The sequence below is a fragment of the Mastigoproctus giganteus genome, chromosome 3 (assembly GCF_048544385.1).
Source record: "Mastigoproctus giganteus isolate SK-2022 chromosome 3, ASM4854438v1, whole genome shotgun sequence".
Classification (NCBI taxonomy): Eukaryota; Metazoa; Arthropoda; class Arachnida; order Uropygi; family Thelyphonidae; genus Mastigoproctus; species Mastigoproctus giganteus.
This window is the reverse complement of record NC_143577.1, coordinates 28447648-28463511: the sequence shown is the minus strand read 5'-3', so window position 1 is coordinate 28463511 and position 15864 is coordinate 28447648. Positions and strand designations below refer to the sequence as shown.

The 15864-nt window shown below is 37.0% G+C and overlaps 1 protein-coding gene across 1 annotated transcript in view; it reads right to left on the bottom strand.

Annotated features, from left to right (window-relative positions):
* Positions 1–441: 441 nt before the first annotated feature.
* Positions 442–15864, bottom strand: part of LOC150087830 (transcriptional adapter 1-like) — a 141841-nt gene continuing 126418 nt past the window's right edge. Inside the window, exons 8-9 of the mRNA XM_090370455.1 lie at positions 7248–7407; positions 442–662 (exon numbers count right to left, since the gene is read on the bottom strand). Of these exons, the coding sequence (XP_090226581.1) occupies positions 495–662; positions 7248–7407 (328 nt within the window). The 3' untranslated portion in view covers positions 442–494. The remainder of the gene's footprint in view (positions 663–7247; positions 7408–15864) is intronic.

Here is a 15864-nt window from a genome sequence, read left to right as displayed (position 1 = left end):
TCCAAGAATAGAAATTGTGAAGCATTTAAATGGAGAATGCTTACACAAGTCTTATATTATTAGATGTAAGCAACACAGAGACTTTAGGAATAACAAATATGACATTACTTTGGGTTATGATAACTGTAAAAAAAAAAAAAAAATAAAAATAAATAAATATATAAATATATAAATAAAACATAATACAATAAATAATGATAAATTGACACACAAAATATTTACATTTTTTTTTTTTGAATAAAAAAAAAAAAGAAAAAGATATTACCTTACTATCTCAGTAGACATGGAAAGGTATATTAAAATGCGTTTTAATATATAAACAAAATTTTTGTAGACAAATATACAATTATGCAACAGTTGAATTTTCAAATATTTGACTAATATGTACAAATCATATATATAATAATTTATTATAAATTACAATTTCTCTTTCTTTTTTTTTAAGTTGTTGATGTTTTTCCTTTCACAGTGTGTTAAGCGATGTTCATCTGTCTTCATCCCAAAACCATTTGTTCAGCAAGTAATTCTTTTTTAAGTCTTTCTTCTTGAAGATGTATTTCTTCTTGTTCTAACTCTTCATGACTTGGGTGCCACAGTTTTGTGATAGTCCTCTCTAGATTGATGGCATACACTGTATGTGAAGCTATGGAGCTACGGTGAACCTGAGGGAAGTGGGGGGGGGAACAATATTGTTATTACACTGCATAAATTATCTGATGAACTGTAATACTAGAGAGCAATATGAATAACACCTTACCCAGTAATATTTGATTTGAACAATTACTTTTAAGTTTTTACAAATAATAATAAAAAAAAAAAGATCATTTAGACACTGCTATGCATCTTGTTAATTCCATGTGTTGTTGAATTCAACAATATCTGATCATACTTTTCAAAATGCTGCATGAAACACAATGTGTGTTTATGCACACGTTTCATACAAAAATGTAGTCAAAAGGTGGAGATTTTAATTTGCATTCACTTTTCGACAGGTCTAAAGCGAGTTTTAATTTTCAGAGTTTAATAAAAATTATTTTTTAACATAGAACATGGATTTTTTATTTGTTCAGAAAAGTTTGAACTTATAGATGTCATCAAAAAATAAAAATTAAAAAATTAAAAAAAATTTTTTTTGTTGATTTTTCATATTTTCATGGGCATTGAGCAATTTTGCATTTTCCTGTGACTAATAATAAAGGGTTAAAAGTACATTTATAATTTAATATAAAATACGTAGTTTATTACAACTGTTGTTATACAGTTGTTATTCTTCTCCCACATTTTCTTTTTCAAGTACCTTTTCTCTTTCTCTATATATATATATATATAGAGAGAGAGAGAGAGAGCAAGTAACACTATGTTCATGAGCGTTACATAACAATACACACAAAATGTGCATGGACTGTCTAAAGCTAACAATACTGCAATAAAATAACATTTAATCTATGAATTTCTTTTTTCCATAAAAATGGCACTGAAAAAATTAATTGCCAGATTTCTATTTGTCTGATTTTAATGAAATTTGGAATGGCTCAACAAATAGTTTTAAAATTCTCAAATATAAAATTTCATGAAAATCCATCCCCTGAAGTCGCACTGTTATATGCAGTTTGATGGACAGACAGACATGGTGACGACAATAGGACCAATGTAATACACTGCTGTGCAAAATTTAAGGACCAGTCAGGTTTTCACCTGTAGCTTCTCATAGGAGTGGCCTGGATGTGGGAAAAGCATACCAAAGGAACCTCGTGAGGCACAGAAATTAAGGAAACAACATGGTACAGAGGGACTTTATTCAAAAATGGAAACATAGCACTGGCTGCCATGATACAGATGCATCACTGCCAAAGATGGAACAAAGGGAAGAGGTGGTTCTCAGTAGGAGATATGGCCATCTCTAATGTCGATGCAGGCTTTGCACAACCTGTCCATACTTAGAACAATGTTGTTGATAAGTTCTTGTGGTAACATTGTCCATTCCTCTGTCAGTGCCATCTTCAGCTGGTGAACATTTTCTGGTGGGTGTGGATGTGCTGCTAGGCATCTCCCCAGAGCATTCCATATGTGCTTGATGGGATTTAGATCGGCTTAACGGGCAGGCCAATCCATACAAACAATGTCCTCACTTTCCAAAGTGATATCACAGCTGCAGTGCGATGGGGGTGTGGGTTTATCATCCATAAACATGAACTCGAGGCCAATGGCACCTCGGAACAGACGCACATGGGGAAGGATTACCTCAGTACAGTAGCGTGCACCAGTTACACAGTACCGCCTTCCAGTATCTGGAGTTGTGTACGTCCATCCAAGATAACGCCTCTCCAGATGAGAACACCTCAATTGCCATATCGATCCCTTTCAGTGGTTTGCAGGGTGATACTGTGTGCCAACCTCTCACCAGATTAGCTGACGTCCAGAATTGTTGCTGAGACTGAATCTACTCTCATCAGTAAAGAGTACCTTAAGTAAAGATTTTGTGGTTGTAGCCTTTAGAAATAGTGTTGGCCCACATATATACTAATGTGCCCAAAAATTGGTTTTATCTAAAGAAAAGCGTATGTTTTTCTTCAGATAAAACTTCAGTTTCAGGAGAGGGAACTGTAATGGAACAAGATTTTTCTTGGACTGAGTTAACTGGAGAGACCACCATATAGCGTTGAATATAAATATGTTACAAGAAAAATTCAAGAAATTTATTCTCAAAGCCACAAATGTATTCATACCTTGTTAATTCCATGGTCATTCTGAAGTAAATTCGTTAAACACAAGATTCCAAAACAGATGAATGGGGAGGTTAGGAGTTTAAATGAGCAAATGAGACAAATTATTCCCTGAGCATTTTAAAAAAAAAAAAAAAAAAATCAGTTTTCTGGCAGCAGGGAGCCTTTATGCTTCCAAACACTGGAATATCAGTCTCTGGATCAAAATATCATATCTATGATTCATCATTAAGTGAGGGCTGCAAATGCTGAGGCTTTTGCAATTACTAATGACCTTGCACAGATTGTTCATTTACGTACAAGAATACCGGACAATCCTAATCATACAACCAACACGCTTGATCTTTTTCTCACAAACAACCATTCTAAGTACATGGTTGAAGTGAGAGGTCCCTTAGGCACTTCAGATCACAACTTGGTGATTGTCTCTTCTCCAATGGAGCCTTTATCTAATGGCTATTCCCAACCTCATGTTGTTTGGCATTACAAGAACGTAAAATGGGATGACCTGCGAGATCTCTTTTCTTCTTTCCCTTGGTCGGATTACTGCTTCAATACTTCTGATGTCAACGTTTGCTCAGATCGTTTCAGTGAAATTATTCTTGCAGGAATGGAATCCTTTATCCCACACTCCACTATAAAATCTCTTCCTTTATCTAAACCTTCGTTTTCCAATAAATGTGCTAAGGCTGTTCAATAGAAGAATGTTGCATATTGTAATTGGCTTGTTTCTAATTCTTCAGTTTCATTTTCTGGCCTAGACCAACGCTTGCAACAATTGTAAAGCAGTTATTAATCAGTCCAAACTAGAGTTTGAACAGGCCAAGAGTAGAAAATTTTGCTTCTTGCCCTAATGGTAGCTGAGCATTCTGGTCCCTTGCCAAAGCTATTGGCTGCAACTTTTGCCCATCTCTGCTCCCACCTCTGTCCAAACCAGATGGTTCTGTTGTCACTTCAGCCAAGGATAAAGCTGACTTGCTAGCATCCCATTTTTCTTCGAGCTCATGTATTAATGATCTTGGTAAAACACCTCCTACCATTCCTAACACGCTCCATTCAATGCCTCCTATGGTCTTCCGTCAAAAGGATGTCAGAAGGATTTTGATGAATCTTGACGCTAAGAAAGCTCTAGGTCCCGATGGTATTTCTCCACTTGTTCTCAAAATCTGTGCTCTTGAACTTACTCCTATTCTTTGCCGCCTTTTTTCACTTTCTTATTCCAAAGGTGTTTTTTCTTCTGCTTGGAAATTTGCTCATATCCAGCCAGTTCCTAAAAAGGGTGACAAATCCCTCCCATCCAATTATCGTCCCATTGCAATTACTTCTACTCTTTCTAAAGTAATGGAGAAATCAATTAACCGCCAACTCTTAAACTACCTAGAAACCTTCCGTCTGATCAACGATCGCCAGTATGGATTCCGTCAGTGTCGATCCACTGGTGATATTCTGGCTTATGTTACCCATTTATGGACTAATTCAATGGAAAGGTTCGGTGAAACACAGGTAGTTGCTCTTGACATCTCAAAGGCTTTCGATCATGTTTGGCATAAAGGTCTTCTAAACAAGCTTCCATCTTATGGTTTGCCAACTGTTTTTAGTAATTGGTTATCCAGTTTTCTCTCTGATCGCTCACTGAGGGTGATGGTAGATGGCTCTCTGTCTTCTAACTTCTCCACTAATGCTGGTGTCCTCCAAGGTTCAGTTCTTTCCCCCACTCTTTTCCTTTTGTATATTAATGACCTTCTTCCATTGACTGGAAATCCTATCAATAGTTTTTCCGATGATAGCACATTGCATTCCACTTTCCATTTTGAGAAACCTTGCCCTGCTCAATCAACTTCAACTTCTCGAATATCCGCTACCAATTCCTTAAATGCTGATCTTCAGGTATTTCTCCAGTGGGGCAAAGACAACTTAGTTGATTTTAACCCTTCTAAAACTCAGTCTTGTCTTATATCTCGCAAAAAGGATCCTTCTGCTCCTATGCTTATATTTGGTGACATCTAGTGACTCCGGTTTCTAGGCAAAATGATATTTCTTTTGGGGATTACCCTGACTTCTAATCTCTCTTGGCACAAGCACATTACAAATATTTCTTCCTCTGCATCTAAAAAACTTGTTTTTCTCTTTCTCTCTTGGCGTTACTTTTCTTCCAAACAGCTGCTCACTCTGTATAAATTGCAAAACTGCCCTGCCATGGAATATTGTTCCCACATCTGGGACGCTTCCCCCAAAACCTGTCTCAGGCTTCTTGATTCCATTCGGAAGAGGGCAGTTAGGTTAATTAATGATTACTCTCTAACAGTCTCTCCACTCGCTGTCTCATAGACGTACTGTTTCTGCTGCATGCCTCTTCTACAGATACTTCCATGGGCACTGTTCTTCTGAATTGGCTTCTATAATTTCCGCTCTCTCTTTCAAAACAGTCCGAACACGTGCCGCCACCAGCCAACATCCAATTACTGTCCAACTTCAAACTCACAGAACCAACTTTTTATCTTCTTTGTTTATTCATTCGACTGCCGTTTTCTGGAACAACCTTCCTTCATACATATTTCCTGAAAATTACAGTCTACAGAAGTTCAAGTCCAATGTCAACAAATATCTTCTTTCGTCTTCTCAACCTCCAACCCAAGCACGGTACTAAGTACTATAGGTTCTAATACCTCTCATGTTTGGGGTTTACATAAAAAAAAAAAAAAAAAAAAAAAATCTGGGTTTTATTCTCGGCATAAAGAATCACTTACAAATTTTGACTCACATTTGCTTATCTATAAAAGCATGACCACGCAAAACCCACTGGTGCAAACATGGGACATGTTTAAAGCTATATTCACAACACTGTTACATTGTTCAAAGGAAATGCTCAATTCTGCTGCTGATTTTCACAGTTAGTCTTCTGTCCTTTATAATTCAATTCTTGCACCACTTGCATCTGTTATAAAAGTGATTGGTCAGCTGTTTCATTGCTTTTAAAACAGTGATTTTATAGGCTTCTAGAGTTGTTGCGCACATTTCCTGACTAAATTCCACTATTTAACACAACTCTACCACAATTCCTTGTTGAGTAACAGGAACTTCTGCTTCAGCAGCCATTGTAATTAGTACTTCTCAAAACAATTCACTGCACAACAGTTAAAAAGATATAATGAAGATTGCATGAATACTAACTAAGGATTGATTACCCTATCCCCACTGTGCAAAATCAATCATAACTATAACTGTAGCAATGGAAAGTGTTACCACTCTACATATTTTTAAATCCATCTTTATAAATATATATACACAAGCATATATTGACATCTTTTCCAAACATTTTTTTTTTTAACAATGAAGTTTCACAAGAAACCTTAAATGCCCAAAAATTCATTTAATGTGAATGAAAACCAAAGAAAAAACAATGTTTTGTGAAAATGATATTTCTGATTTTGGTTTCAGTCACATGTACTGAGTACATGCAATTTCAATTAGAGGCTTTAGGTCTAAAAAGCAATGTGTTTCTTCTGTTTTCTTTCATATTAAATTACAGTTTTCATAACTTTTAAGTTACCTATCAATTCTGCTGTTGAGAAAGATATCAGGAAAGATACTGACATGCACAGCTAACCATGGATTTATTTTGTTGTATGGAATATCAATAAAAACTGCAGCTATTATCAATCCACTGCAGGATAGAAGCCTCCTCGAACCATTCATGTTGAGGGAAATGGACCATAAGCTGCCACACTGGCCCAGTGTGGGTTGGCATCTCAACCGTAATTAGCAGTGAGGGGTTTGAACCCTGGTAAGCATGTGCTACTACACTCCCGCGGCTACGGGGGGTGGCCTTAATAAACATAACATAAACTTGACTGAAATCTGGTAAAAAAGGAACATCCCATAAAGACAAGTTTTCTGTAAATTTTAAAAGAAAAAAAAAAAGCTAGCAGGCAAGTATTACATAAGAGTTATATATCAAGAAGGGAAACAAGTAGTAGATCCTAACAATTGTTTAATCTAAAAGTGGGTAGTCAGCAAATGTAATGTACACATCATATAAGAATATTATAAAGAAAGTTATTTAATATTTAACTCTTATAAAAATCTATGCTTGATGTTTATAATGTTTTTTTTTTATATATTTTATTTTCAGGAAAACTAATACAAGTTTTGTTTGTTGAATATAACAGGTGTGAAAGAACATCTTTAAAATTTCAGTTTTCATTAAAAAATAAAAAAAAAATTCATTGTAATAAGTACTGCAATCCATTAGTAAAAATGTTAAGCATGGTAATAAACCCAATGTTTGACCTTTTACTAAAGAATTGCAATACTCAGAGCAGAATTCAAACACCTTAAAAACCCTGTCCAGAAATAAAAAAGAAAGTTGGGCACCTGTCAGATAGACACCATGTAACTTTTTTTTTTCTTCATATGACTGGGGGAGAGGGCATTTATGGAAATGCTGTAAAAACGTTTTGCAACTAAAGAGGAAATCTAAAATAAATAATAATAAAACAAAACCAAAAAACCCAGTAAACAAACCTGCAGGGCTTCGAGCAAATCAGACACAGAGACTGGAGGCAAGCTTTCCAAGAAAGGAACATCACAAGAAGCTTGCAAGGCAGTTTCACCTTCTGCCCAGTCTAATGTTGGTTTGATACTTGGAACATGGTCCCCAGATGTAGAAATAGTGGTTGCATTGCTAAAAAACAAGGTAACAGTTAAGTGAAAGTTGTATTTTACTAAAAATCATTCCATTTATAAAGACAAAGATAAATGAATATATGTATTTCTTCAAAAATAAGTTTTCTTATTAGTAACATTAAAATGTGTTCATAATGTAGCAGATGATACTACATTGAATTTTGATAATTTTACCAGCAAATAAAAAGGATGATAGCTACCATGAATTACGGTTCTTCTTGATTCTTTAATTTTCTTAAGGTGTATTTTATTCTAAAATACCCCTTAAGAAAAGGGCATTACATGTTGTAACTACTCAGATTTGGGCATGGTACAGCACCTCCCTTATAATGGAATCCAGAAGACAGACAGTCAACTGGAATTAACCCATTCCATGAAAATCCTGGTGGTCACATAAGGAATTAAGGGAAAAAAAATCCAAAACCTAAATTAGCAGCTCATGCTTCATCCGTAACAGAAGCCATAGCACTTATTTTTATTAATATCTGATGATAATGCTACTACCTCTTGTGTCCTTTTTTTTTTTTTTTTTTTTTTTTTTTTGACAGTTCTTTACAATTTTACAGACTGTATCTTTAGACTTTTTGCCTACATCCATTTTTATTGCATTATACTTTAGTATAATGGAATAAAAAAAAAATAATAATATTCAGCTGAATTATTATACTGTGCTGACTGGAGAATTTTTTTTTTTTTTTTTTGAAGTTATGGTAAAGCAGGATATAGTTTTTTCCATTTCTTTCTGTTATTGAATTTTATTGTGCTGATCAGATCACATAGCTGCATTTAGTTCAGTTTTCAAATAGGACAAACAGTTCAAAAGTTACACTTATTGTATACCATAAGGTATACAATAAGTGTAACTTTTGAACTGGTATATAACAAGTATAACTTATTGTATACAATATAGTATACCATATTGAGGCTTGTGGCAGAAAAGAAAAATGCATGGGATGCATGTAAATTATCAGGCGACACAGAAGCCCATGGTAGATATAGGCTAGTCTGTAATTAAGTCACAAAGGAGGTTAGGCAGGCGAAGGCAGATTACAAGAAATCTTTGGCAAAGGACACAAAGAAAAACAGCAAAGAGTTCTTTGCTTATGTAAACTCTAGAAGGAAGGGGATGAATCAGATTCGTCCACTTAACATAGATGGTTCGACTATTGATGATCCTGCTCTAATAGCTGATAAACTGAATGAGTACTTTGCATCTACATTCACACATGAGGAGTTATTCAAGGAGGGGAATGCCAGAAGTTTATCAAACTCTAACAGGGAGATAAGTGATTTTGTAATAACTGACAGCAAAGTGGAAGAGAAATTGTTGAAGTTAAACATAAAGGCACCCGGGGCTGATGGAATCTATCCAGTTATAATAAAGGAGGCAGCAAGGGAAGTAAGCAAACCCTTAGCCATAATTATGAGAGCATCCGAGTCAGGGGAGGTCCCCATGGACTGGAGATGTGCAAATGTATCCCCAATTCACAAAGGGCATTTAAAGGGAGACACAAATAATTATAGAACTGTTAGTTTAACTTCTGTTCCGGGAAAAATAATGGAGTCACTGGTTAAAGAGGTGATACAGGATCACCTAGACAAGACAGCAGTAATAGTTCAAACACAGCACAGGTTTGTTAAGGGGAAGTCTTGTCTGACCAATTTGATTGGATACTACGATGAGGTCACAAAGGAACTGGATGCAAAAAATTTTGATATCATATACTTGGATTTCAGGAAAGCTTTTGATACTGTTACATATGGAAGACTGCTGTACAAATTGGAATGATATGGCATTAAGGGCAAGTTACTGCAATGGATGGATAAAGTGGGAGACGGCAGAGAGTGGTAATAAATGGACATTGCTCTACGTGGACTAATGTTATTAGCGGAGTCCCCCAGGGTTCGGTGCTGGGCCCATTGTTGTTTTGTGTATTTATCAATGATATTGATGAAGGTATATCAGGCTTAATGTCCAAGTTTGCAGACAAATGAAAAGTACTCCATATGGGTAGCAGTAACCCAAGAGAAATGTGGTACTACACTCAGGAAGGTGGAGAATGAAAAAGACCTGGGGTTAACTGTGCAGTCAGATATGAAGTTCTCTGAGCAATGCAGTCGGGCTGCCAGAGCAGGTCATGGAGTTTTGTCAATGATATATAGGAATTTTGCTAGCAGAGACAAGGAGGTGATTATCCCTTTGTATAAGGCAATGGTCAGGCCACACCTTGAGTACTGTATACAAGTCTGGAGGCCTCTTTTTAGGAAGGATGTAGAGTTGCTAGAACAAGTACGGAGAAAGGTAACAAGATTGGTGAAAGGAACAAAGTGGTGCAGTTATGAAGAAAGGCTTAAGTTCTTCCAAGTTGCAGCATCTGGAGTCTAGGCACCTGCGAGGTGATCTGATCGAAGTGTATAAGGCCTTGAATGGTTTGAACAGGCTCAATGCTGACGGGATACGTCTGCTTGCTCAGATTAAGAACCTGAAGGGGGATAGATTCAAATTGAGGAAAGACAGTTGTGGAATAGATGTGCGGAAATTTGCCTTTAGCCAGCAGGTAGTTGTTTGCCGGAACAGACTTCCATCAGTTGTTGTGGAAGTTGATAGCTTAAATAAATTTAAGACTGAACTAGACAAACATTTGGAGTGACCGGATGAGTGAAATGGGAAGGTTTTTTTTTTTTGGCTGATGCTGTATAAGCTTGCTTTCTTGCGTTATATGCCTCAACTAATGCTAATGCTAACCATCACTGGGCAAACTGGTCGAATTTCCCTGAAGGAAACATTTCTTGTCATCATTTCTAACCCAAGCACGGTACTAAGTACTATAGGTTCTAATACCTCTCGTGTTTGGGTTTCTCATAAAAAAAAAAAAAAAAAAAAATTTCTGGAATTTATAATTAGTACATACAATTTGTTACAAATAGCATTATATCTTATTATAAATAATCTTAGTTTATTTTACGGGGTGCATTATTTTACAGTTTAGCAATACAGTCAGTCCTCCTATAGCACGATAGTTGCGTTCCTAGAAACTCTTGTGCAATGCAAAATCGTGCAATATAAACAACAGGCCCTATGGGAAAAATGGGGTTAGGTGCCGACCACCCAAGATTGAACACACATTTGTAACCAAAACATTACTAAACAATAAATAATCGTAATAAAATACTTACACATTTTATTACGACTATTACGTAATAAAATATTGCTTTTGCTTTTGCTTCTATCGTAAGCAAACTTGTTTTTTGTTTGATTTTCTATCCAAACAGATGACAGCCGTTCCATCTCTTCCAATTCTTGTGTCTTAATCTAATGGATTTTAATTACACTTTGAGTTGTTCCTGCTATGAAAGTTGTTTTTATTTTCTCTGCATTCTTTGTAATTCTCGGCGTTGCCTCATTTGGGTCTGTAGCACGTGCAATATCACATGGTCTTTCATTTCGCTCAAAGCGTTTCACAATTTCATATTTTTTTCTCTATCGACAGAGGCGGACTGGCCATAAGCTTTACCGGGGAAACCCCGGTGGGCCAGAGGTCGGTGTGATTTTGGCCATAAACCATAATACGAGGCCACTATAAATTTTCCTGGGTAAGAATTTTTGATCCAGTCCGCCTCTGTTTATCGATATTGCTTTTCTTTTTCTCTCTGAATCTGCAGTGTCCTCACCAGGACGCTTCCTTTTCACACCTTTTAAGTATTTTACTCATTTTTACGGAACAAATCACAATTACAAAGCGAGGAGGCATGCTTGATACACATAAACAAAGCTGCGCGTGTGTAGCAACTGAATAAACAACACCGTAAAGGCCGAGATACACTATTAACACCCCACATTTTACTAAAGCACATTTCTGGGGGTTACTACCATAAAACAATAAGAACAATTTCCAGTTGCGTTTCTGCTAGTGGAATCTGTTATAAACTGGTAGTAAAACTCGATCTAATTGCATTTGCGATTTTAGTGAAGGGGAAATGTGTTTCCCCTTCACTGATATAAAAAACATAAATACATTTTTAGAATCTTCTCTTCATTCCCATCGTGTTGCGTTCGGTTGGGGTGATTCCGCGTTCGACTGCCATTTCTTGTAAACACAAAGGCGAATCGTGCATAAGCGAATTCGGTTCGTGTTATATAAGATAACGTTCCCCTATTTATAAATCGTGTATGATCGAATTTCTGTAGTGTAAACACGTGCTATACGAGGACTGACTGACTACTTTTAAATAGTTTAAATCAGAGCAGTAGTTCAGAATGGAAATTGTTAAGTTTAATTTGGTATCAGTATTCTGTATTTAAAATATCATCATAATACAGTATATTGTAATATCTTGTAATCCGAAGTCAATTTTTAAGTCATAGCTATGGTTGCTACATTAAATTTTTGAGTAGGTTAATGCCTCATTATTATCTTAATCCAGTGATGGTAGCTGTGCACACGACAGGTATCTCTCCAAACCATCTCATATTAATGGTTAAACCTTTCTAAGTTTTTAAATACAGCAAACCTTATTGCAATAGCAGTAGTTCCTGTTTTTTTTTTTTTAACAGTTTTTCAGAGTAATTACACATAGAGCCCATCAGGTACTGTACTACACTCTTTGCACTCTGTAAAGGAAAATCAAAGAGTAGCGAGGCATGACACATTTGCTGATGTTACAAAGCTTTGAATTACACAAAGCAGCATTTTTGTTTACTAGTTTACAGTTCAAATTTACTTGCTTTCCTCTTTCACTAGTTATACACATATCAGAACATCAATAGCCTCATGAGTTGTTTGAAAGATTTGTTATTATTTTTACATAAATAAAGACAAGAACAAAAAACAATATTCACTACACATGTGAAGTGCATCAAATTTGAAGTAAAATTTTTTAAAAATATGAAAATATAAGTGAATAATAGTTTCTTGAGATCACACACACACACACACACACACACACACACACACACACACACACACACACACACACACACACACACACACACACACGGTGATTCACTACCAGTGCGACAAACTTGCAGGAGGTGCAGGGGGCACAAAGACGAATCAGAATCATATAGCATTGCAGGGTCTGAAATGCCTTCGTCATGCGGTAGAGGACGTTGAACGGGAGGTTGTGTGAACAGCGATCCTGCTGGAAGTTAGCATTTGCAAACCGGTTCCTGAGGCAGTAGGATGGACGAGTATTCAAACATTGAACTGGCCGACATGCAACTCGCGTACGAAGCTGCGGACTGTAATGGGCGCGCCGCTATGCGCTTGTACCAGGAACATTTCTCGCACAGTCGTGCTCCTCATCATACGATTTTTGCACGTGTGCACAAAAGGTTACGTGAGACTGGTTGTTTCACGAGAGGTACCATGAATCGAGAGTGAATGACAAGGACGCCAGACAATGAGGAGAATGTCCTACGTCTTGCAGAAGGCAATCCAAGTACAGGTATTCGAGCGATAGGCCAACGATTGGGTATTTCCCAATCCACTGTATGGAGGATACTGTCAACAAACCAAATGAGTTCATACCATCTGCAACTGCCTGTCAGTCCCCTATACAGACTACAGGCAAATAATACAGCAGAAAATACACTCCCAATGGCAAGATTTGTGGAATAGACAGACTGGGAATAAATTATATCGTATAAAGCCTGTAATTGAACTATGGCAATCTAGTCTGCACAGGAATCGTAAGGAGGAAGTTGTTCTTGCCCGGACCCGCATAGGACATAGTCATTTGACACATTCGTTTTTGCTGAGGGCTGATGACCCTCCTATGTGTGAGTCCTGTGGCTCAATTTTAACCATTAGACACATTTTAATTGATTGTCCAGATTTTAGCAATATCCGTTTTACTGCTTTTAATCATCTGGCTGAGCCGTATACACTCAGTCAGATTTTATCCAACAATGACCATGTGTCTGCCGTTTTTAGCTTTTTAAAATCAATAAACATTTTTGCTCATATATAAAATTTACATTTTTCTTTTATACCTTTGTTATACCTTTTGACATAGTGACCTAACCAATTAGGTCACTGAAAGTTTAAAATTTTTTTTATACATGACCTGGTCTTGGTGCATTATAGCCTTAGTAGCTAATGCGCCAATAAAATCAAAACCAACAACAACAACAACCATCTGCAGCGCGTCCAATCATTGGAGCCTGCGGATTATCCACTCCGGAGGACTTTTGCTACTTGGTTTCTTCAACAGAGTGCGGCAGACAGCACATTTGCTGTGTTCGTATTGTTCACAGATGAGGCAAGTTTCACAAGAGAGGGAACTTTCAATCAACATAATGCCCATTTATGGGCTTTGGAGAATCCCCATGGTACGCGAACACATGTAACTCAACGCCGTTTCTCTGTCAATGTTTGGGCCGGCATTGTTGGAGACCACCTCATTGGACCGTACCTTCTGCCCCCTCATCTGGACGGTAGGGCATACTTGATCTTTCTACAGCAAGTCCTGCCCAAACTTATTGAAGAAGCACATGTTCCTCAGTCGTTGCGCCACTCAATGTGGTTCCAGCATGATGGGGCTCCCCCACATTACACCAATGATGTCTGGCAACACCTAAACGTTACATCTGGACAGCATTGGATAGGTCGTGATGGTCCGGTTCATTGGCCTGCTAGATCGCCGGACCTATCATGCCTGGACTTCTGCTGGGGTCAAATGAAGACATTGGTGTACGAGACACCCGTTGATTTAGTTGAAGACCTTGTCGCTCGCATCTCTGTAGCTGCCGAGGAGATTCGAGACATGCCAGGAACCTTCCAGAACGTTAGGGATTCCATGCGGCAGTGCTGTGAAGCCTGTCTGACTGCTTCTGGTCGAACTTTCGAACACCTTCTGTAGCATGGCTTTTTGCCAATGTAAAACTTGTCATTAAAATGATTTCTGTTACACTAACGAGTTGCTGTTTCTGTTCTTTTTCTTTGCTTCTTTGTTCACATGACCTCCCGCATGATGACGGCATTTCGGATCCTGCAATGCTATGTGATTCCGATTCGTCTTTGTGCCCCCTACACCTCCTGCAAGTTTGTTGCACTGGTAGTGAATCACCCTGTATATATATAAAAACAAATAAAATGCATACCAGTAGAATGGCCAACCAGTAGAGCAAAAGTAAAAATAAACCTTAATAAAACCAAACGAAAGGGGGGGGGGGAGAGAAGAGGAAGAGTAATACAGAAAGAACACTCCCAAAATATTTTAGAAAAGCCGATCAGATCCAAATTATGTGAAATATCACTAAAAGAGGAGACTAAAAAATATCTACAACACCGAATCAACAAAACTAAATGAAAATAAAATAAAATAGGCTGACTACATGCGCCATCTCGACAGAGTACCACAAGGCCAATAATGGACACAGAATCACTTCATTTCAAATGTTAGACAAAATTCATACATACATGAATTGATACACTGATTGATCCATAGATGCAATGGAGTTGAATAATGGTGGCCATTATGCAGTGAAAAATAATAGAACAGAACCTAGTACTCACATGGCAACACCATATCACTGACAAAGTCAGTGTTAAACCAGAATATATAGGAAAAATTAGGCTGTAGAGGGCAGTACGAGCGTAGCGTTAGCATATTGACTCACTACTACCATGAATAATAGAATGAAAACTTTAACTAATTATCATAAAAAGAAAAAAAAAGAAAATTAGTATTGCAAATGTCAGTGGCTGCATTAATGCATATTCCACTGCATGCTGCTGATAATAGATTAAGGTAAAAACAAATAAAATACATGCCAGTAGCATGGCCAACCAGTACAGCAAAAATAAAAATAAACCATACATAATAAAAGTGATATTTCACATAATTTGGACCTGGTGCCATGAGAGGGGTGCCACTAAATTTCATTTAACTGGCTTTTTCTAAAATATTTTCATTATTTGGTATTGTATATTTTGGCTTTTCTAAATTACTTTAGGAGAATTCTTTCTTTCTGCAATACCCCCCCCCCATCTGGTTTTATTATGTATGGTTTTTACTTTTGCTCTACTGGTTGGCCGTGCTACTGGCATGTATTTTATTTGTTTTTACTTGAATCTATTATCAGCAGCATGCGGTGGAATATGCATTAATGCAGCCACTGATGTTTGCAATACTAATTTTCTTTTTATGATAATTAGTTACAAGTTTTCATTCTATTATTCATGGTAGTATTGAGTTTATATGCTAACGCTGTGCTTGTACTACCCTCTATAGCCCAATTTTTCCTATATATTCTGGTTTAATAGAGACTTTGTTAGTGGTATGGTGTTGCCATGTGAGTGCTAGGTTCTGTTCTATTATAATTTTTCACTGCAGAAGGGCCACCATTATTCAAATCCATTGCATCCATGGATTGATCAACATACTGGTTTGTGTATGTGTGGATTTGTCTAACGTTTGAAATGCAGTGATTCCCTGACTATTATTGGCC